General features: G+C 48.6%; 1 protein-coding gene across 1 annotated transcript in view; it reads left to right on the top strand.

Annotated features, from left to right (window-relative positions):
* Positions 1 to 18,668, top strand: part of AGBL3 (AGBL carboxypeptidase 3) — a 2,309,829-nt gene that overhangs the window by 1,923,104 nt on the left and 368,057 nt on the right. The window contains exon 17 of the mRNA XM_069628782.1: positions 8,843 to 8,897. Within this exon, the coding sequence (XP_069484883.1) occupies positions 8,843 to 8,897 (55 nt within the window). The remainder of the gene's footprint in view (positions 1 to 8,842; positions 8,898 to 18,668) is intronic.

Genomic DNA, 18,668 nt, shown 5'->3' with positions numbered 1-18,668 from the left:
CTGCAGAATGTTGTTGAGCCTTCTGCGTCTCACATCTATAGGCATCCTCCGAGGACTGAAAAAGAATCCTTAGTAAAAAGAAAGCAGTTTCACTATAGACTGAAAACTGCTTGTCGTTCTAAGCTCCACCTCTGATTAAATTTGTACCACACATTTCTAGTGTTGGGAGTCCTTGTGCTCGGCTCCTCGAAATCTGTGGATTTTATGCTGTTTTTTGGATAATTTCAATAGTTTTCTTCCATCTCTTCTTCGTCTACCGTCACACAGTGACTACCAGCAGCAGGGACCTGTTGTCAGCGAAGATCGATTTCCATCCTTGGATCGTCTCTCCGACCATGTCGGATGTTGCTAAGAAGAATCCTTTCAGGGCCTGCAAATCCTGTGTCCTGAAGAACATTTTCGTTAAGGATCAGCACCTCGAGTACCTTTATTGTCTTCACCCAGATCACGATGCAGACGTCTGCGAGATCTGCTGTGGCTTCTCACCGAAGACCAGGAAGGACCACCGCTGGAGGTTAGTGGCTTGGATCAACCAGGAGGAAGCCTCTGACGTGGTCTCTGGACGCAGTCATGCCTTATCCAGGACTGGCAGTTCCAATGAGCGTTCTCACTCTTGGAAGAAGAGGTCAAAGTCCTTTGAGGATGCTCTCTCTGGGGAGATCCAGAAGAAGGTGAAACACCGTGATCAATCTGCTCCCTCAAAGGTCGCTTCAGCTGCGGGATCATGTTTGGGAAGGGGCTGGTCCCCGTCTCATGCTCCGTCGACGGTTAGCCTTCCAACTGGTGGGTTCCCCTCATCTGCGAGAAAGTCCCTAAACCCTTCAAAGCACAAGTCTTCGAAGGACAAGTCGTCGAAGGGCAGGCCTTGCTGGAAGCTTGTCAGCGGCTCCCTCATCTTTGTCTCCAACGGCAGTACGGGCCCTGTCGACAACAACTTTCTCTACCCAGACCACTACCTTTTTGTCAACGACCATGGCACACTCTACGATTGCTTCATCAGCGACACCCTAGTCGACGACCCCTGTCAACGACATCAGTCAGCTCTTCCTTCACCGACGAAATGTTCAACAGCGACCGTTGTTTCAACTTTCACAACGACAACGCCAAGGATCTCTTTACCTCCAAGGCCCTCCGTCAGTGGTACCGACCACAACCTCATCGGCGGCGCAGAATCTGCAGGTCCCCATCATCGCCTCCTTCCCAAAGGACTTGGGTAAGGTGAGGGAGTTACTGCGTCTGTCGGACTTCCTGCCAAGAAGAGCAAGGGTGTTTCCTTCAGCTCCCTTGGGGTCACTGAGAAAATCTCCTCAAATCTATTCCAGTTCTAAGGATGTCCTCCCTGAGGATTTCTACTCAGACCATGAAGGAGGCCTTTTGCACCTCCAAGTGGTTTCAGCCCGGCTCCTGCCCTGGCTGCACCGTTCGCACACCAACCGTCACCAATGGGATATGTCACGGGACATCCTCACCACGCTGCACATTTTGGTGGTGGAAATTCAGCAATGGGTACTAACTGCCCCTGTGCCTTGTCCTTCCAGGCCTCCAGCCAGGAGTCCTCCCAGGCCAAGGCACCCATAGGGAGTGCCTGTCACATCTGGATCTGTACTTGGGGCCTTGACCCCAGTAGAGAAAGAGCCAGTGCACACAGACACTGGCACTGACACGGATACCATGACAACACACACTGATGAGTATGAGGATTATGTCCCCGTTGACGGGGAGTCTCCGGATATTGACGAGTTCACCACCAGACGAAATTGGTTCCTTCTACACCATCTTCAAGGCGTCCAAAATCTTCAGTCTGGTCCCGGAATAAAATAAGAAGGAAGTCTTCCTCTTTCAACAATGTGAGTTCTCAAGGAAGTCCGTTGTGTCAGTTTCGTTGTTGGACGATGTTTGTGAGGACGGATTGGCCATTATGAAAACTCCAAGTACCACACCATCAAAGTGGACCAGGCTGGAAAAAATTATACTGTGTCTCGGGTCGCAGCCTTCTCCGTACTTGGTGGCATCTGCTGCCACCAGGAAACGATCGTCCAACCCCTCGTCTTCATCCATGGTGCCCCCAGACCGGACGGGCAAGAAGCTAAATGTGGTTGGCAAGCGCATCATCTACACTGCAACTTCCAACATCAAGGCCGCCAATGCCCTCGCCATCCTGTCTCGTTACGACAGGGAGCATTGGTACAAGCTGGGGCCTATGTTAGATTTCCTTCCTGACAACAAGAAGGCGGAGACCCTGAACCTATTCCAGGAAGTTAAGGTGGCTTCAAATCATGCCATTACAGTGTCTCTGGACATAGTGGACTCTGGGTTCCCGCCAGATGGGGAATGGTGTGGCCCTTCGACTCCAGGGGTGGCTAAAGTCTACAAACTTTCAGGCAGACGTGCAGTCCAAGGTGGTGGACATGCCTTTTGATGGAGACAACCTGTTTGGGAAGGCAGTGGATGAGACTCTCTAGGTTATCAAGTCTGACACAGAGACAGCACACTCTCTGGGGACCCTGCTGCAAAGTAGGTTGTCCGTTTGTTCCCTGAGGGATAGATTTTCCAGGTCTTCCAAAGGGTATACCGCCCCCTACCATTAGCACTCCCACTCCTCCACCCAGGTAGCCAGAGGCCGCTCCCAGGCCTATGGCAGTAGAAGCCTGCATCCTCATCGTTCACAGACCAGGACGCAGATGCCCAGGCAGGCCTGAACTGGCTGTGGATCCACACCCCCACTTTCACACCCCAGTGGGAGGCTGGCTATCGAACAATGTCAAGCTGTGAAGAAAAATCACCATGGACAAATGAGTGCTGAACGTTCTTCAGCAAGGGCACGCTTTGGAATTTCAAGATAGGTGCCCTTTCAATTTTCCTGTCGCACGTCAAGAACTTCACATGGCTCAACTGCTAAAGGCGGTTCATGCCATTTTGAGTAAAGCAGCAATATAGCCGCTCCCTCAGCGCCTCCCAGGCTCTGGAGTGTACTTCAGATACTTTCTGGTACAGAAGAAGTCAGGAGGGTGGTGACCTATCCTAAACTTACGACACCTAAACAAGTACTTAAAGTCCCAAAAGTTCAGGATGGTCATGTTGCATGGTCATGTTGCAGCACTTGCTCGGCCAACTGTAGGAAGGAGATTTATTGACGTTGCTGGACCTGGAGGACGTCCTATTTCCATGTCCCCATTCACAAAACACATCGAAAGTTTCTGTGTTTTATAGTGCAGGACCAGCACTACCAGTTGAACACTTGAAACACTTGTGTATAGGTGCGTTATAAATGCCTTATCATATCATATCATATACCAGTTCAAGCCCCTACCTTTTCGGATTGAAGTTAGCCCCCAGAGTGTTCACAAAATGCCTGGTACCAGCGGCAACCCATCTATGTCTGCGGTTTATACACGTATACACATATCTCAACGACTGGCTCATCTGGACCCATTGGCGGGAGTTGGCCATCGGACACATGCAGGCGACCGTCCAGCTACTTGTGGATCTGGGATCCTCCATCTACTATCCGAAGTCCTGCTTGACACCATCGCAGAAAGCGCTGTTCCTAGGGGCCAGACTCAATACAGTGTTCTGCCTGGTGTCACCCTTGCAGGAGAGGATAACGGCCATTCAAGGGAAGGAAGGTACAGCGACTGTTGTCGATGAAGAGGGCCACAGTGCGAACCATCAAGGCGTTGCTCAGCATGATGTCGTCCTGCATCTGGTCACATTGCAGCACATGCTCGACCAGGTGGAGGAAGGGGATTTCTAGCAACTCTGGACCTGGAGGATTCATACTTCTGCATCCCCATTCATCAAAAACATCAGAAGTTCATGCGTTTTGTAGTCCAGGGTCAGCACTACTAGTTCAAGGCCCTGCACTTAGGCCTCAATACGGCTCTGAGGGTATTCCCAAAATGCTTGGCCCTGGTAGCAGTACACCTATCCCGCAAGGGCAACACATCTACCCTCATCTAGATGACTGGAGACCATACACATTCTGACTTTGCTCAGATCCTCCATCAAGTATCTGAAGTCCTGCATGGGGCCTTTACTGAACGCTCTTTTCCTGGGCGCATATCTCAACATCGTTGCATGTTTGGCAACCCCCTCAGAGGGCCATCCTAGAGAAAGTTCAGCGGCTGTCAGCAGTGTTCTTTGCAACAGTCAGGTCCATCAAGTCTCTTTTGGGCATGATGTCTTGCTGCATCCATCTGGTCCCCTTTTGCAGGCTCCAGATGCAACCTCTTCAGGAATTCCTTGACGCCAGATGGCAGCCGGTCACAGGCACTTGGACGGACAAAATTGCCCTCAATCAGGCATTCCTGCATGCTCTAGAATGGTGGGCCGTGCGTCCACAACTCACTCAAGGAGCCCCCTTTTGGATTCCTCTGTTCCAGGCCACTGTCGCCACAGATGCCTTGCTAGCGGGCTGGAGAGCCCACACAGGGCAGTCTCACGCCAGAGACCTCTGTCTCCCGGCGAAGGACTTGCACATAAACGTCCTGGAACTCCGAGCAGTCTTCTGGGCCCTCTAGTCGTTCCAGCCTCAGCTACAGGGGAAGGTGGTGCTGGTGCAGATCTTCATGGACAACACCACCACCATGTTCTACATCCGGAAGCAGGGGGGGGGCATGCTCCCCGCGCTCTCCCTGGAAGCCCAGTCCCTGTGGTGCAGGGCCATTCTTCAAGACATATTCCTTTTCCCCTTTCACCTGGTAGGCACCAAGAACACCATTGCAGACTCACTCAGCAGGAAGCTGCGATCCTGCCACAAGTGGGAACTTCAACAAGCGCAGGTGTCTCAGCTCTTCAGCAGGTGCGGTCCTCACCGGATCAACCTCTTCGTTTTGTGACAGCTGCCAACTCCAAATGCCAGAATTTTGCCAGCAGATATGCTCAGCCGAGGAGTCTGTGGGACGCCTTCTCATTCTTGTGGGACGGGCTCTTCCTTTACGCCTAATCTCCGATTCCGCTCCTGTTACATGTGATCAACACACTTGGACATTGCCATTGTTGCAGGATGATCCTCATCGTGCAGGCGTGGCCGCAGCAGATCTGGTACCCAGACTTTCTCCGTCTGTCAGTGGCTCCGTCCATCCGGCTGCCTCCACTTCCCAACCTTCTCTCCATAGAAAAGGGAACAATACTGCGCCATGACCCAGCGTCGTTGAGCCTCATGGCCTGGCTCCTGTGGCCCTAGAGTTTGGGCCCTATTCCCTGCCGCTGGAGTACAAGAAGATCCTGGCCAAGGCCAGAGCTTCCTCTACGTTGTCTTGTTAGTCACAAATGGAAGCGCTTTACAGTGTGGTGCAGAACTCAGATGATTACGTCTCTGCAGCTCCTCCCTTACCTGGCCAAAGCTGGGCTAGCTCACGTCTCCATCAAGGTTCATCTGTCTGCCATATCCTGGTACAACCGGGTGCCAAGCAAGCCTTCTCTGTGGTCACACAGGCTTTGTTAAGGAGTTCCTCAAGGGCCTCTTCAGGACTTTTCTGCCGGGGAAGGCTGCTGCCCCGGCTTGGGAGCTCAACGTAGTTTTGACTAAGCTCATGGAGCTTCCATTTGAACCAGTGCATTGGGCCCCTCTGAAGTTTCTCTCGTGGAAGACTCCTTTCCTGGTGGCCATCACCTCGGCCAGGCAGATCGGGGAGATCCAGGCCCTCTGCTGAAAGCTGCAGTACATGACCTTCCACAGTACAAATGTGGTGCTTCGCACCCCTCCCACCTTTATGCCGAAGGTTCCTTTGGTGTCCCATCTCAACTAGCCTTTGGTTCTGCCAGTTTTCGATCTGAACCCTTCTACGCCTGCTGAAAGGGCATAGCATTTGCTGGACACTGCTCGTGCCTTGAAGTTTTATGTGGCACGCACAAAGGATTTTCAGAAAACGTCTCAGCTGTTTGTCAATTTTGGACCTGTCGGACACAGGAAGGCCCTGTCTAAGGCTTCCATATCCAGGTGGCTCTCCGGCTGTATCATGCACTATCATCGTCTGGCTAACAGACCTCTTCCAGGCCGGCCAAGAACCTACTCCACCAGGGACATCGCAGGGACCATGGCGTTTCTCTCTGGTGTTCCCCTGCTCAACGTCTGCAGGGGTGCTGCGTGGAGGTACACCCACACTTCAAGAGATTCTACTGCATCAACAGGGATTCCCCGGAGGAGTTCCAGTGGGCCAAGCGGTGCTACGCAACCTGTTTGTTTGAGGTGAGTCTGTTCCAGAGGTAAGTGTATTGCTTCTGTTGAGCCTTGCCACCTCCTGCGGTTGTGTGTGTACTGCTGTGTAATCGTATTCATGAGCATGTGAATCCATGCAAGACCCCATGCTGGAGAAGGTTTAAGTTACTTACCTGTTAATCTTGTTCTCCACCATGGGTCTTGCATGGATTCACATGCAAACCTTCCCTCCTTTCCCCCTAGCTCTTCTTGGTTCATACTACCACTTTACATACTCGACCAAATCTGAAGATGGGCACTAATCGGGGAGCTTAGGAGGACGAGTGCCATTAGCTTGGGTCAGTATGACCCAAAGGACGATTGGATATAGAGGAGACAAGCAGTTTTCAGTCTTAAGCAAAACTGCTTTCTTTTTACAGAGGATTCCCAGCCTGACTACGGGGAATATTCATGAGCTTGTGAATCCATGCAAGACCCATGCTGAAGAACAAGAATTGCACCTAAGTAACTTAAACCATTCATGTGTTCAGTTATCTATTGGCCATTCTATAAGACAACACTTAAAACTATGTGGAACAACCAGATATAATTCTGTACACCTTGTATGAGTGTATTATGAACACACATTAGCTAAAACATGGTCCAGTCTCATGCTTTGCACAGTAGGCTAATGACAATGATGGTTGTCATGTCTTAGATACTGCATTGTTGTTTCTCAATTTATTTTGCACAGGGTCACCTAGATTCCTATTATGTTTTCTAAGAGGTGACTACACAGTATAACCCCTAGGTCAAATGTAAGTGTTTCTCATTCTCGAAAATATTAAATATTATTCAATCTTTATATCTAGAAAAACACAAGAGGTGATGGCTGGAAGGCCTAGAATTAATCTTAACCTCTGCAATTGCTCCGAGTAACCCCCCAGACCATTGTTCTTCCCCAGCCAAGGTATTACAGAAGGGGAAAGACCATATGCAAATGAGGCTTGGTCCCAACCCAAAAGGGGCAGTCCAGCCCGAACTGCTAGGTCACATCCATTCTGCACAAGACCGCACGAGACCACAAGCATCCCCAGACACGTGTCTGCCTTGTTGGGCCTCATCAGTGAGGAGTATCTTGGGTCTCTTGACTGACCAGGCACGGGACCCATGTTTGGGCATACTTTTCCCACTCGAGGTGACTATACAAGAGGTGATAGCTGGAAGCTTTAGAAGGTTTCCCAGAGCAGTACCAGTGGTTCAGATTCATTCAAAACCTTCCACCCATCACTCTTTTGGTTAATCTTTATATAGACATTTTGCCTTTTCAGGTTTTATTTTGATACACCCCCATACCATTTCTAAAACCTAGTATATACCTATATTGTGACTTTCACCTTCTATAATCATCCATGTCGTAAGTATGCTGTTTAGCTTTCCCTTCTGCGTCACAGTGTGAGCCTTAGTTTGAATATTTCTTTTAACTCTGTAAGCATGTTTTGTATGTCTCCTTGTCCCCATCACCTTCCCCATTTAACATTGTATCTGAGATCTCGGTATAGACCTGTGCTTTTCCTGCCCTCAATATGTATAGGCCACTGCTTGCAGGATGGGGGAAGCCTATCTGTCCACAGAATGAAGCGCATGGGTACTGTATTCCATGGGTGTTGGACAGTGCGAGGGCATGGGTTAGGCACCATATCAGTGTGTGTAAATAGTGTGGGTAGCCGATTTGGGTTGACCATGCTCTAGAGCTGCACGCCCAAGAAAATGCTTTAGCAAAAAGGATCTTTATTGCATTGATCATGGATAAATATTCTCCACTCTTGTCTATGAAAAGAACACAGCCATTGTGGTGGGGACTGCAACGCATTCTAGGAGTTGTATTAGCTTTCTGGTGGGTCACCAAAGGGGCAAATTCAGAAGCCTCAGCATTCCCAATGTCCTGACATATGACTGCTCAAGGTTCTGAGTGACTATTTCTGTAGCTAGATGGGACTTACACAGCCTACCAGTTTGGTAAAGGATCCTGTTTAAGATCAGGCGTCTGACATTACACTGTCTTTGGGTTGACTCTGGTGGATCTAATTGCCAAGCGGTGCCATAATTACTCAGAGAGAGTTGTGCTCTTCACACATTCTTTGCCTCTAAATCTTAAAAATCTGTGCTCTCTGCACTAGGGAGTCCATGCCACTACATCTTGTAACCATTTCATTATCTCCCCGAGAACAGGTGCCACTAATCGTTCTAGTAATAAATTGAAACGGTTTACTTGGTTCCTCCTCAATCTTGGCTAGCTAAGTGAGTGTTTGATGCCGGAGAAATATGGTGTATTGCCAAGGTATTTGTTCAAAAGCGGTTAGATGGACTTTAGAAAGACTTGGAGCTTCAGAGCGCTTAATTATCAGGAAGAAATATTTTGTTTTTCTCAATGTTTGTTTGAATTGTTCAGGTTCATACAAAAACCTTAATGTATTTTAACCTTTTAGGTGAAAATACATTGTTTGCAGTGGCCACATATGAATATATGCATATACCATTTTTTATACCCATTCCTCTATGAGCTTTACATATATGTTGCAAATTATGGGGCAGAAATGAATCACTCTGCCTCCTTGTTGTTGCAACAGGAATGAAGTGTGACTTTGTTGGTGTCCGATTCCTTTCAAGAAACTAATATACTTATGCTTGTTTGCTTTTAAGTCACAAAGCAGTTTGCAGAAGCAGAACATCTGGCAAGTGAATCATGGCCTGAAGGGTAAGAGAGTGCTTTAATTTGTTGTATGTCCATCGGTATCTATGCTTGTTCTCATCAGGGAATATTGCTCCATACTTGGGTATAGTTCAGATAATATCAAGAACATATTTAATTTAATTCTCTGTAGTGCACCCTCTTCAGGTTTTCATCCCCCTCAAAGTAGAGACACGTCATTTGAGGGTGATCTAATACACGAGAAGCACCAGGACATATACATATTTGCACTCAATGAAAACGTTTTCAATGTGTGTAGATTTACTTAACACTTAATAAAAGGAATACTCATGTTCTATTCAGAAATACCAAACCCCAAGCTTACCCTAAAGAGTGTGTTCTGTTCTAACATAACAGAGATACAACACAAGTGTACTAACCTTCTTTATTAATTAAAATAATGCAGTTAAATTCTTCTAACAGTAAACATATGTGATTTATAATAGTTTTTTTTAAAAAAATCTTTGTTTTCTTTTAACAACAACAAAACACATAACATACAAACAACCTTAACATAAATGGCTTATTGGCACTTTGTACGGATCTTGCCCTTCCATTGTAGTTTCATGGTTTCCCCAACGACCTTGTTAGTTCAGTCCGGTCCTCCTGTTGGGTCGAGCACCAGGTCTGGTACGCATAATGTTCTATTCTTGGGTTTCGTGCTTGGCCTTACTATTTCGTCTATGGACCCTCTGTTTCCGAGGGATCTTCAGCGTTTCCCTCCTCCGGGTGGCCAAAGAGGTCTTGTATTAGTGTGTTCCATGCAGTCAACTTGTGCGCAGTTTCACCTTCCCCTCTTATCACTGCTCTTGTCCACACCACTCTCTCTGCCTGCGTCCACTTCTGAAGGTCTGACCACCATGCTTCTACACGCGGGCCCTCCTTTGACTTCCATGTCATTGCTATCCTTCTTTTGGCCAGTATACTTATTAAATCTTTCATCTTACCAGATGCGATTCGTGCTTACCCCCTTTCGAGAAGAGGCCCAGAAGGTACTTTTCGGGGTATTCCGCCTGGATTTGAAGGCCGCTTCCTGCTATCTTAAGTCTGATCCCGTCCCAGAACTCTTGTATCACTGGGCAGGACCAGAACATGTGTACCATGTCCGCTTCTTCCGACGAGCAGCGGGGGCACCCGCTCTGGCCTCCTATCTGGACTTTATTAATCTTTTTGGGTGTGAGATACGCTCTGTCCGTTACATATAGCTGCTCCTGCCTAAATCTTGCATTGCTGGATACCTTTTTTGGGTATCGTGGGGCCCTGGTCCATTCTTGATCGCTGAGGGGTCTCCCCAACTCTTCCTTGTGTGTTGTTCCTGTGGGTTTTTGACTTTCAGTAGCTGTTCATATAACCTGGAGGTTGTGTGCGTTCCCTCTGCAATGTCATACCATACGTCTAATGCCGTTTCCTCATCCTGGTCTTCCCAATCTGGCCATCTCCTCGTGATGTTTCTCAGCATGCCGGTATATATCATGAATTGACCCACATGTATTTCATATTCGTCTACCATTTCGTGGAAGTCCGCCCACCTTGCCTCCCTTCTCAGGTCTCCGATTTGTGCTACACCTTTAGCCTCTCAGTGTGCTTGATATGTTGCTAATGTATTTGTGTTCCCTCCCAGGAGACCTGCTAGATGGATTTGCGTCGACTGCGGATCTTTTACCCCTTGGAGTTTCCACACTTTTCCATAACTCCACTGCAATGTTGAGCATGTTCGGCAGAGTTCTGAGCCGGGGTCTGTCGAGCCATAGTATTTCCCTTAGATAATACTGTTTCAGTGCTGGCTGGAAAATGCGTGTGTGTCTCTTGTTTCATCTTCCCCCAGCCATTTTACTGCAAATTGCAGCTGCCCCGCTAAGTAGTACCTCTCGAAGTCCGGTAGTCTGATACCCCCCTCTTCGTAGGTAGTCCTTCTGCAGGGTCCTTATTGCGATCCTATTTCTCCCTCCCCCCATAGGAATGAACGTGTTATCGTGTTTAGTTTAGTGAAAAAGGCCCTGGGTATGCTGTATGGGATGTTTGTGAGGAAGTATAATAGGCGGGGCAGCACCACCATTTTCAGGAGGGCTGCTCTTCCCATCATTCCCAGTGGGAGTGTCCCCCAGAAGCTCATTGACCGCCGTGTTCTTTCTAGAGCGACAAGCGTGTTGAATGCATGGGTATCAGCGGTGTCATGATGTATCCCGATACCCAAATATTTGAAGGTGCGGGGCGCCCATGTCAGACCCAGGTCCGGCAGACAATGTGGGGGGACGTGTTTTAGACCTGCCAAGGGGAAGAGGAGGGTCTTCTCTTTTTGATCGCTATGCCCGAAAGCCTGGTGTACGGCCCAATCGCTTCTAGGAGGCAGGGTAGGTTTGTGGTTGGCTTGCTTACAAATAGGAGCAGATCATCCGCGTATAGCGAGATTTGGTGGATTACCCCATCTATGTCCAGTCTGGTGTCTCTATATTCTGCTCTAAGGAATACCGCAAATGGCTCTAGGACCAGAATATATAACATTGGCGATAGCGGGCACCCCTGCTTGGTTTCCCTATGTATCTTCCACTCCTTGGAAATGAATCGCCCAGTTTTCACCCTTGCTCTGGGATCCTTATATAATAACCTGATCCATCGGAGGTACCCCTCCCCGATACCAAAGTGGGCGAGTACACCCACCAGCCATTCCCAACGCACAGAGTTGAAAGCTTTGACAGCGTCCAAAGACACTATTACACTCTCGTCTTGCAGTCGATGTGTCTCATCTGTCACGTGATTAATTCTACGGAGGTTCCAGGACGTGTTCCTTCCCAGAACGTAGCCCGTTTGGTCCGGGTGGATCAGTGTGTGTATTACCTGTTTCAAGCGGTTAGCTAGGACTGCCGTTAGTATTTTAGCGTCCTGATTAATAAGGAATATCAGCCTATAGGGGGCGCATTTCCTAGGGGGCTTCCCTGGTTTGAGAATCGGGACAATTATTGATGCCGACAGGCTTGTCGGGAGACGCATGGTCTCATATGTGTCTTGGAATGTCTCTAGTAGTTTCGGGGCAATGGCGCTCTTGTACGTCTTGTAGAACTCTCCCGGAAGCCCATCCGGGCCCAGGGTTTTGTCGGTGGGAAGTTCTGTGATCAGTCTCTATTTCTTCCACCGTGAGGGGTGCATCCAGTAGCTGAACCTGTTCTTCCTCTAGCCTCGGCAACCCTATTTCTACCAGTGCATCTGCTCAGGGCGTACAGTTGCTCATAGAAACGCGCCAACATAGCGTTAATGTGCTCTTGGTCCCTGATCTCTGTCCCGGTGTGGTCTTCTAGCACCGTTATGGGATCTTTTTTACTCTCCTGTCTGGTGAGCCAGACCAGGAGCCTACTAGGTTTAACCCCTTCCGCGTGTAACCGCTGTAGGTACCTCCCATAGTTTACCCTCCCTAGTTTTTCCCAGAGCAACATACATTAGTCCGCAGCTCTATCAGCTCTCCCAGTTCCTCCCCCTCTAGCCCCACTCGTTCTCTCAATTCGATCACCCTCTCAAGTTCATTCAACTCCCTCATGGCCGCTCCCGTCAATCCTCCTGTTTTGCCTATTGCCGCTCCGCTTATTACCACCTTAAATGCGTCCCATAATACGGCACCACTCTCAACACTGCCCTCGTTCTGCTCGAAATAATCATCGATCACCTCCTGGAGGTGTTCCTCAAACTCACCCTCCCTCAGGGCCTCTGCTCGAAGTCGCCATGTTGGGGTAGGGGCTTTCCTATTGGTGTGTGCCCATGTCGCCACTATTGGGGCATGATCAGAGAGTGTGCATGCTTTAATGGTGATTCCCATGATACCTTCTAGTGATTCCCTGCCCGCAAATATATAGTCTATATGTGTGAATGTTCCATGTGGTGCGCTATAGTGTGTATAACCCCTCACCTCCCCATGTACCTGCCTCCATACGTCCGCTAGCTGTAGCTGCTCCAGGAACCTATGCAGTTCTTTGGCTGGGGGCGCCGGCTTCTTGTGTTCATTATTTGACCTGTTGAGGAGGGGATTCAAGGTGCAGTTGAAGTCGCCGGCCCAGATGAACGTAGCCTCCCTATATTGTGCTAACTTGGGCACTAGCTTTTTGAAGAAGTCTGTTGCATCAGTATTCGGTGCGTAGGTGTTGACCAGGCACACCTCTTTGTTTTCTAGCATGCCATGCACCAAAACCAGCCGTCCCTCTGTGTCGATCTCTTGCTTGAGTAGCTGGAACGGGACCCCCGGGGCAATCCATATTAGTACTCCTCGTGCGTAATTTGAATATGTGGCGCTATATATCTGTCCTCCCCATTTCTTATCCAACTTTGGACTGTCTGTCTCTTGTGAGGTGTGTCTCCTGTAACATCGCTATCTTAATTTTCATCCGGTTTAGCCAGGCTTAAACCCTAAGTCTCTTGACATACGCATTGAGTCCTCTCACATTCCAGGTGGCTATTGTCAATTCGTCTGGTCCCATGATCTTCTTTGTTTGCCTGGCTTCATTATCCCACTGCCGTGTCCTTGCACCCTGCCCTTTGGTCTCCTCGTACCTATGTCCCTCGGTGCCCTGGTCCTGGATCCTTGCCTCTTGATGCAGCCACTGCTGCTGTCACATGGTTCCTACCCCATGTTACTCCGGACGCTTATTGTCTGTATTATTTTAATGTCCTTTACAATAGTCCTTCCGTAGTTTGTGCCGTGTGCTGCCCATTCACTCCATTCAACGTCCTTAACTGCAACAGAAACTGGAAAACTAACGCCCAGCCACCCTCCCCCTGCTCGGGTTCCGCCGCTTCTCTTGTCATGCTCCTGTGAGGGGGGCAGACTAGCCGCAGCGTGATGCCTTAAAACTGACATCCAAACTAGTAGTTCATTCTTCCCAGGGGTGCCGCTTCTCTCAGCCAACACAGCTAAAGTGGGGCTGATTGCTCCTCTATGCTTTCTTCCAGCTTCTTTTAACTTATGTAATGCTTATTTTCTTTGTTCCAGGTTGCCTTTGTTACTCCACATGGGGGTCTATTTCCAGGATTTCTAGCGTTTCTCTGCCTCAGCTGAGGGATGCCTTGTGAGTCCATCCAACTGTGGGCCTCTTCGGTGGAGTCGAAAAAACATGTTTTGCATTGGTGTATCACCTTGAGTTTAGCGGGGAACAGGAGCATGTATCTCACCCCCGCGGTCCTGAGGCGTTCTTTTGTTGGGCCGAACTGTGCCCGTTGCCTCTGAACCATGGCCGTATAGTCCGGATACATTGTGATCTTGGAAGAGTTTCTGATGATTCCCCCCCCCCCCCCCCTTGAGAAAGCTAGTATTTTCTCCCTCTCTTTGTAGTTCATGATCCTAGCAATCATCACTCTCGGGGGGCACCCGGCTGGGGTTTTCCAGTCAGGGCTCTGGGGCTCTGTGTGCCCTTTCTACCACAAAGCCCTGGGATAGTACACCTACTCCGACCTCCTGGAGGAGCATGTTTTCCACGTACTCAGTGGGGTCTTTGCCTTCCTCACCTTCCGGAATTCCAATTATGCGGATGTTGCTCCTCCGCGCTCTCCCCTCTGCGTCTTCCGCTCTCCTTTCCAGAACCTTAATTCTCTGTAATACCTCTGACATCTGTGTCTGCGTTACAGCAACCCCTGCCGTATTTTGCTGCACTGCTGTTCCGTAGCCGTCACTCTCTCTGTTAGGTTCCTTGCGTCCTGGCGGAGGAGGCCCACATCTACCATTACTGTATCCAGTTTATTTTCTAGAGATGCTTTCAGAGCCCCTATTGCTGTGTGCATTTTGTTTCCGAGGGATGCTTTCATGGAGGCGATTGCCTCCAGTATCGTGCCTTCGTTAGCGGTTTCTGCTGGGCGTGAGGTGTCATCCGCGGCTGCTGCCTTGTCCGCTGACTGCGACAGTTTGTGTCCGGATGCCTTCGTAAGGGTTTCCATGCTTACTTGCTTGGTTTTCCCTTCTGTTTTCTTGTTTGGCATCGCGGGGGTACCGTCCTCTGCCTGTGTTGCCAGTAGCAGTCTTGGCTGTGCCCCACGTGCCGTAGCCCATGTTTCTTCCCCCGCCCTGCTCTTCCTGCTCCTCGGTGTTTGTGGGTCTCTCCGGCGTATGTTTCTCAGGCACCTTCCACCTTGTAGTAGGATTGTTACACTCTTCCGGCAAGGTATGTACGTTAGGCGTATTGCCTGCGTTACGTATGAGCGCTCCGGGAGTCACCTCACCATATCAGGGGGTAGGTTCGCCCCTATGTCGGTGTTCGCCGGCACTGGGGTTCGGCTTCAGTATTGATACAGGGGTACTCTTTCCTTCAGCCTCACTGCCTACTCTGTGGCGCGGCTTCGTGTGCCTCTGACCCCCTCACTGGGTTTCGCGGGTGGGGTTGGCCATTCGGAGAGTGTACGCTTTGATCCTTGTCTGCATCCTCGGGTCTCCTCTGTCTTGCCGTCCTTCTGCTCCGGCGGCGCCCGTCTCCGTAGGTTGTGTACTGCCGTCCCCGCCTCCGGGCCTCTCCAGCTTCTGCGTCCCTCTTCCACCGGTCGCGCTGATCTTCACGCCGTGGGGTTCACTCAGGCTCGGGTCTGCCCTGCGCTGGTGTCTGTGTTATGCGTGGGTTGTGTCCCTCTCGCCGATCGTGTAGATTCTCCAGCTCACTCTGTATTACGCGGCGGGGGTCCTCCCACAGCTCGCGCATCTGCCATTTTGATTTCGCAGGACGATTCCTCTTCGGCAGTCTGTCTTCTTTTCCACCGCCTGGTTTTCTCCGGGGGCTTCGCCGGGTGGGCAGCAGGTGTTCCGGTCTCTGTGGAGAGACTTTGGCGGTCTTCTGGAACCAATTTATGCTAATTTTTATTGGATTTTGTCAGGATCGCTCCGGAGCTCCTCAGCGGCACGTCTCACTACATCGGCTGCTTAGCCACGCCCCGTGATTTATAATAGTTATTGTGGCCATAGGTACATATTTCATAGCAACTGAACGTTTATGAGGTGCACTTATAGATAACAATCACCATAAACAAAGGAGATTTAATAAGTATATCTGTTAGCAAACCTAACGTTTAGTTAATAAAGAACAGGTAGTAGTTTACTGCTGCAATTCACCCTAACTACTACAAATGCAGATACGCTAAACAAAAAAGCTGTGATCCTGATTAGCAAACTATTAACATTGTTACTTCAATGCCAGGAGGAAGAGGTCTGGATGGCACATACACTTGCAAAAGTAAAACACTGGCACCAGGAAATTTTGAGTATCCCACTGCAAGCAGTCACGATTTCTAAGGACAATTACTTCTACCATGCCTCCTAATGGTTCATTTTTTTATTGAAACAAGTGTCCAATTTGTATTCTTTGCACAGTACCTGTATTTGAGATTCTCTGCACTAATGTCAGTAGTGGAGTAATGGTGTATGTGGAATTCTGTAGACTCTTTTCTCCACTTCCATAGTTCTGCAGGCCTTTGTGATATCTCAGCCAGTGGTATTTTGGTGGGCAGAACAAAGAGCATAGAGATGCTTGTTTCCTCATTATTGAGCCTTGTATATATGTACATATGTTTCATATTCCCATCCCTCAGAAACCCAAGTCAAACTTTTGTGATGTGAAACACTTTTTTCTACAAGTGAATACACCATTAAAAGCCCTTATAGTGTCAGTTAGCCTAGCCCAAACTAATCCGTTTTAGGGCACCTATGCTCAGTTCTTCCTGAAGATATAAGTGAACTGTGAAAGCAAAGATCTCCTGCTTTCACAGTTCATTCATATATTCAGGAAGGTGGCTGGCTGGGGCTAGGAGAGTGTGTTTCAGCTCATAACAGTGATTTTCCAAGCTGAGGAGTAACGAAATTCAGCAAGAAGATGTAATTGTCAGAGCCTTTGTGGAGCATGGAAAGACAAACATGTTTCGAAAAATGGTACCAGCATTTATTGCCTGAACCCTTATGATGGGGGGGGGGGGAGTAATTTGTGCAATGGCATGTCTACAGGGACCAGGCAGGGAAAGGGCTAGAAGATTGCTAGACTTCTAGCAGGCAAATGATAAAGGCCAAAAAAAGAACATACAATTATAGGTTCTGAGGAAGGGGAGAAGGTGAAGTTGGGTTCTGTGGCCTGTAGACTCGCTATAGAGCCTTCAGGTAATTAAAAAAACAACATTCAATAAACTAAAGGCGATGGATGACTGGTCATCAGAGAAGACGAGGCTGAGGTCATTACCACTGCCCATTAAAACCCATGCTGTTCCAAATAAACGTTCTGCAATGTTGACCCGATACGGCCCAATTCTCAAAAATGTAAGCAAGCACAGAGTATGCCCTTTTTTATTTGCATTAGTTTTAGAAATGTGCAGGTCACCTTATTTGCGAAGGTGGCCAGCACATTTCAGGGGGCTGGACTGCAGCACAAAAGATGCACTGGACAGTCCCTTTGCATGCATTACTGTTGGAAGTGCACTCCCAACCAGTAGCGTAACTGGGGCACCTGCAGCCCCATGTCCAGGGGTCCCACCTCAGCCCTCACCCTGGCCAAAGTCCAGGCAGTGTGGGAAGGGCCTGCCCGCCTCCAACTTTCCTGCGCATGTCAGACAGGAACCAGGAAGCTCTCCCTGCTTCCTGTCTACGTGAAGCATGGGGGCCAGAGGCCTGGAGACGGAGCATCGAGTCTGGCGGACCAAACACAGGAAAAGGTAAGAGAGGTTTTATTTGTGTATGTGTAATGTGTACAAGTGTCTAATGTGTGTATAATGCATGCGTGCTGGAAGTGTATGCATGCATGCAAATGGTGTGTATGTATGGGTGTGAATGAGAATGATGTGAGTGAATGTTCTGGGTGGGTGCCCATGTGAGGAATGCAGTGTGAATGTTGTGGGTGCATGTGTGACTGTCAGAGAAGGTGTATAGGGAGTGACTGTTGTGTGTGGACTGTTCTCAATCGCCTCATATTAGCAGGTCTCATATGCATAGGGAGAAATGTTAAATAGATCTTCATAAAGTGGAATGCTTGGGCCATGTGTGGTCCGCTGCTGTAGTGGCCCTGTGCTGGATTGGTTGATACCATTAGATTGGCACCTGCCCCCTGTCATAGACTTTTTTGTTTTCTGTTTATTCACATTTTGAATCAGTACCATAAACATCCAGTGCAGGTTGTAACATTTTGTACAAATACAATGAATACCATTAAACTTCATAACAAGCATAACTACCATACTTGGAACAACAGCTTGCATAACACCCCAACATCAAATCCATGATCATCTTTATTTCCGCAGGAAGGGCCTTCCAACACCCTCCCTACTCCACTTCCAGTGGCTTCACCCCTTTGTTCGTATTCTATCTCTTTCCCAGTAACCCTCTTTTCCCCCCAATTTATTGACAGTGCCAAGATGCGTCCCCTCTTCCTCTGACTCAGTATCATGGGCGCTTGTCATCCAACAGAGCAAACCTTGATTGTACAAGTGCAGTCCAGGCCATAATATTATCGCTCACCTCCTGCATACCTTTGCACATAGACCAACTTGTATTGTATTGTTTATTATTGTATAGCGCAACATGCCCAGAGGCATCGGAGCGCTCACAAAAAACATACAACAAATAAAATAAATACATTATAAACAACTGCACAACAAACTATACAACAATCATTACAATAATCAACACCAAGAGGATAAAGAGAAACATTTAAGAAGGCTGCACACTAAGGTCAGCAGAACAAAATATCGTACAAGAGGATACTCCCCACATGGTCAACAAAATCAGATATTCAAATATTATTGTTCTGAAAGAAAATAAATCAATCAAAAATAGGCTTAATT

This window comes from Ambystoma mexicanum, chromosome 12, assembly GCF_040938575.1.
Source record: "Ambystoma mexicanum isolate Mex_15411 chromosome 12, UKY_AmexF1_1, whole genome shotgun sequence".
In the NCBI taxonomy this organism is placed as follows: domain Eukaryota; kingdom Metazoa; phylum Chordata; class Amphibia; order Caudata; family Ambystomatidae; genus Ambystoma; species Ambystoma mexicanum.
Note: the sequence above shows the minus strand (reverse complement) of the source record. Positions and strands in the feature narration are given on the sequence as shown.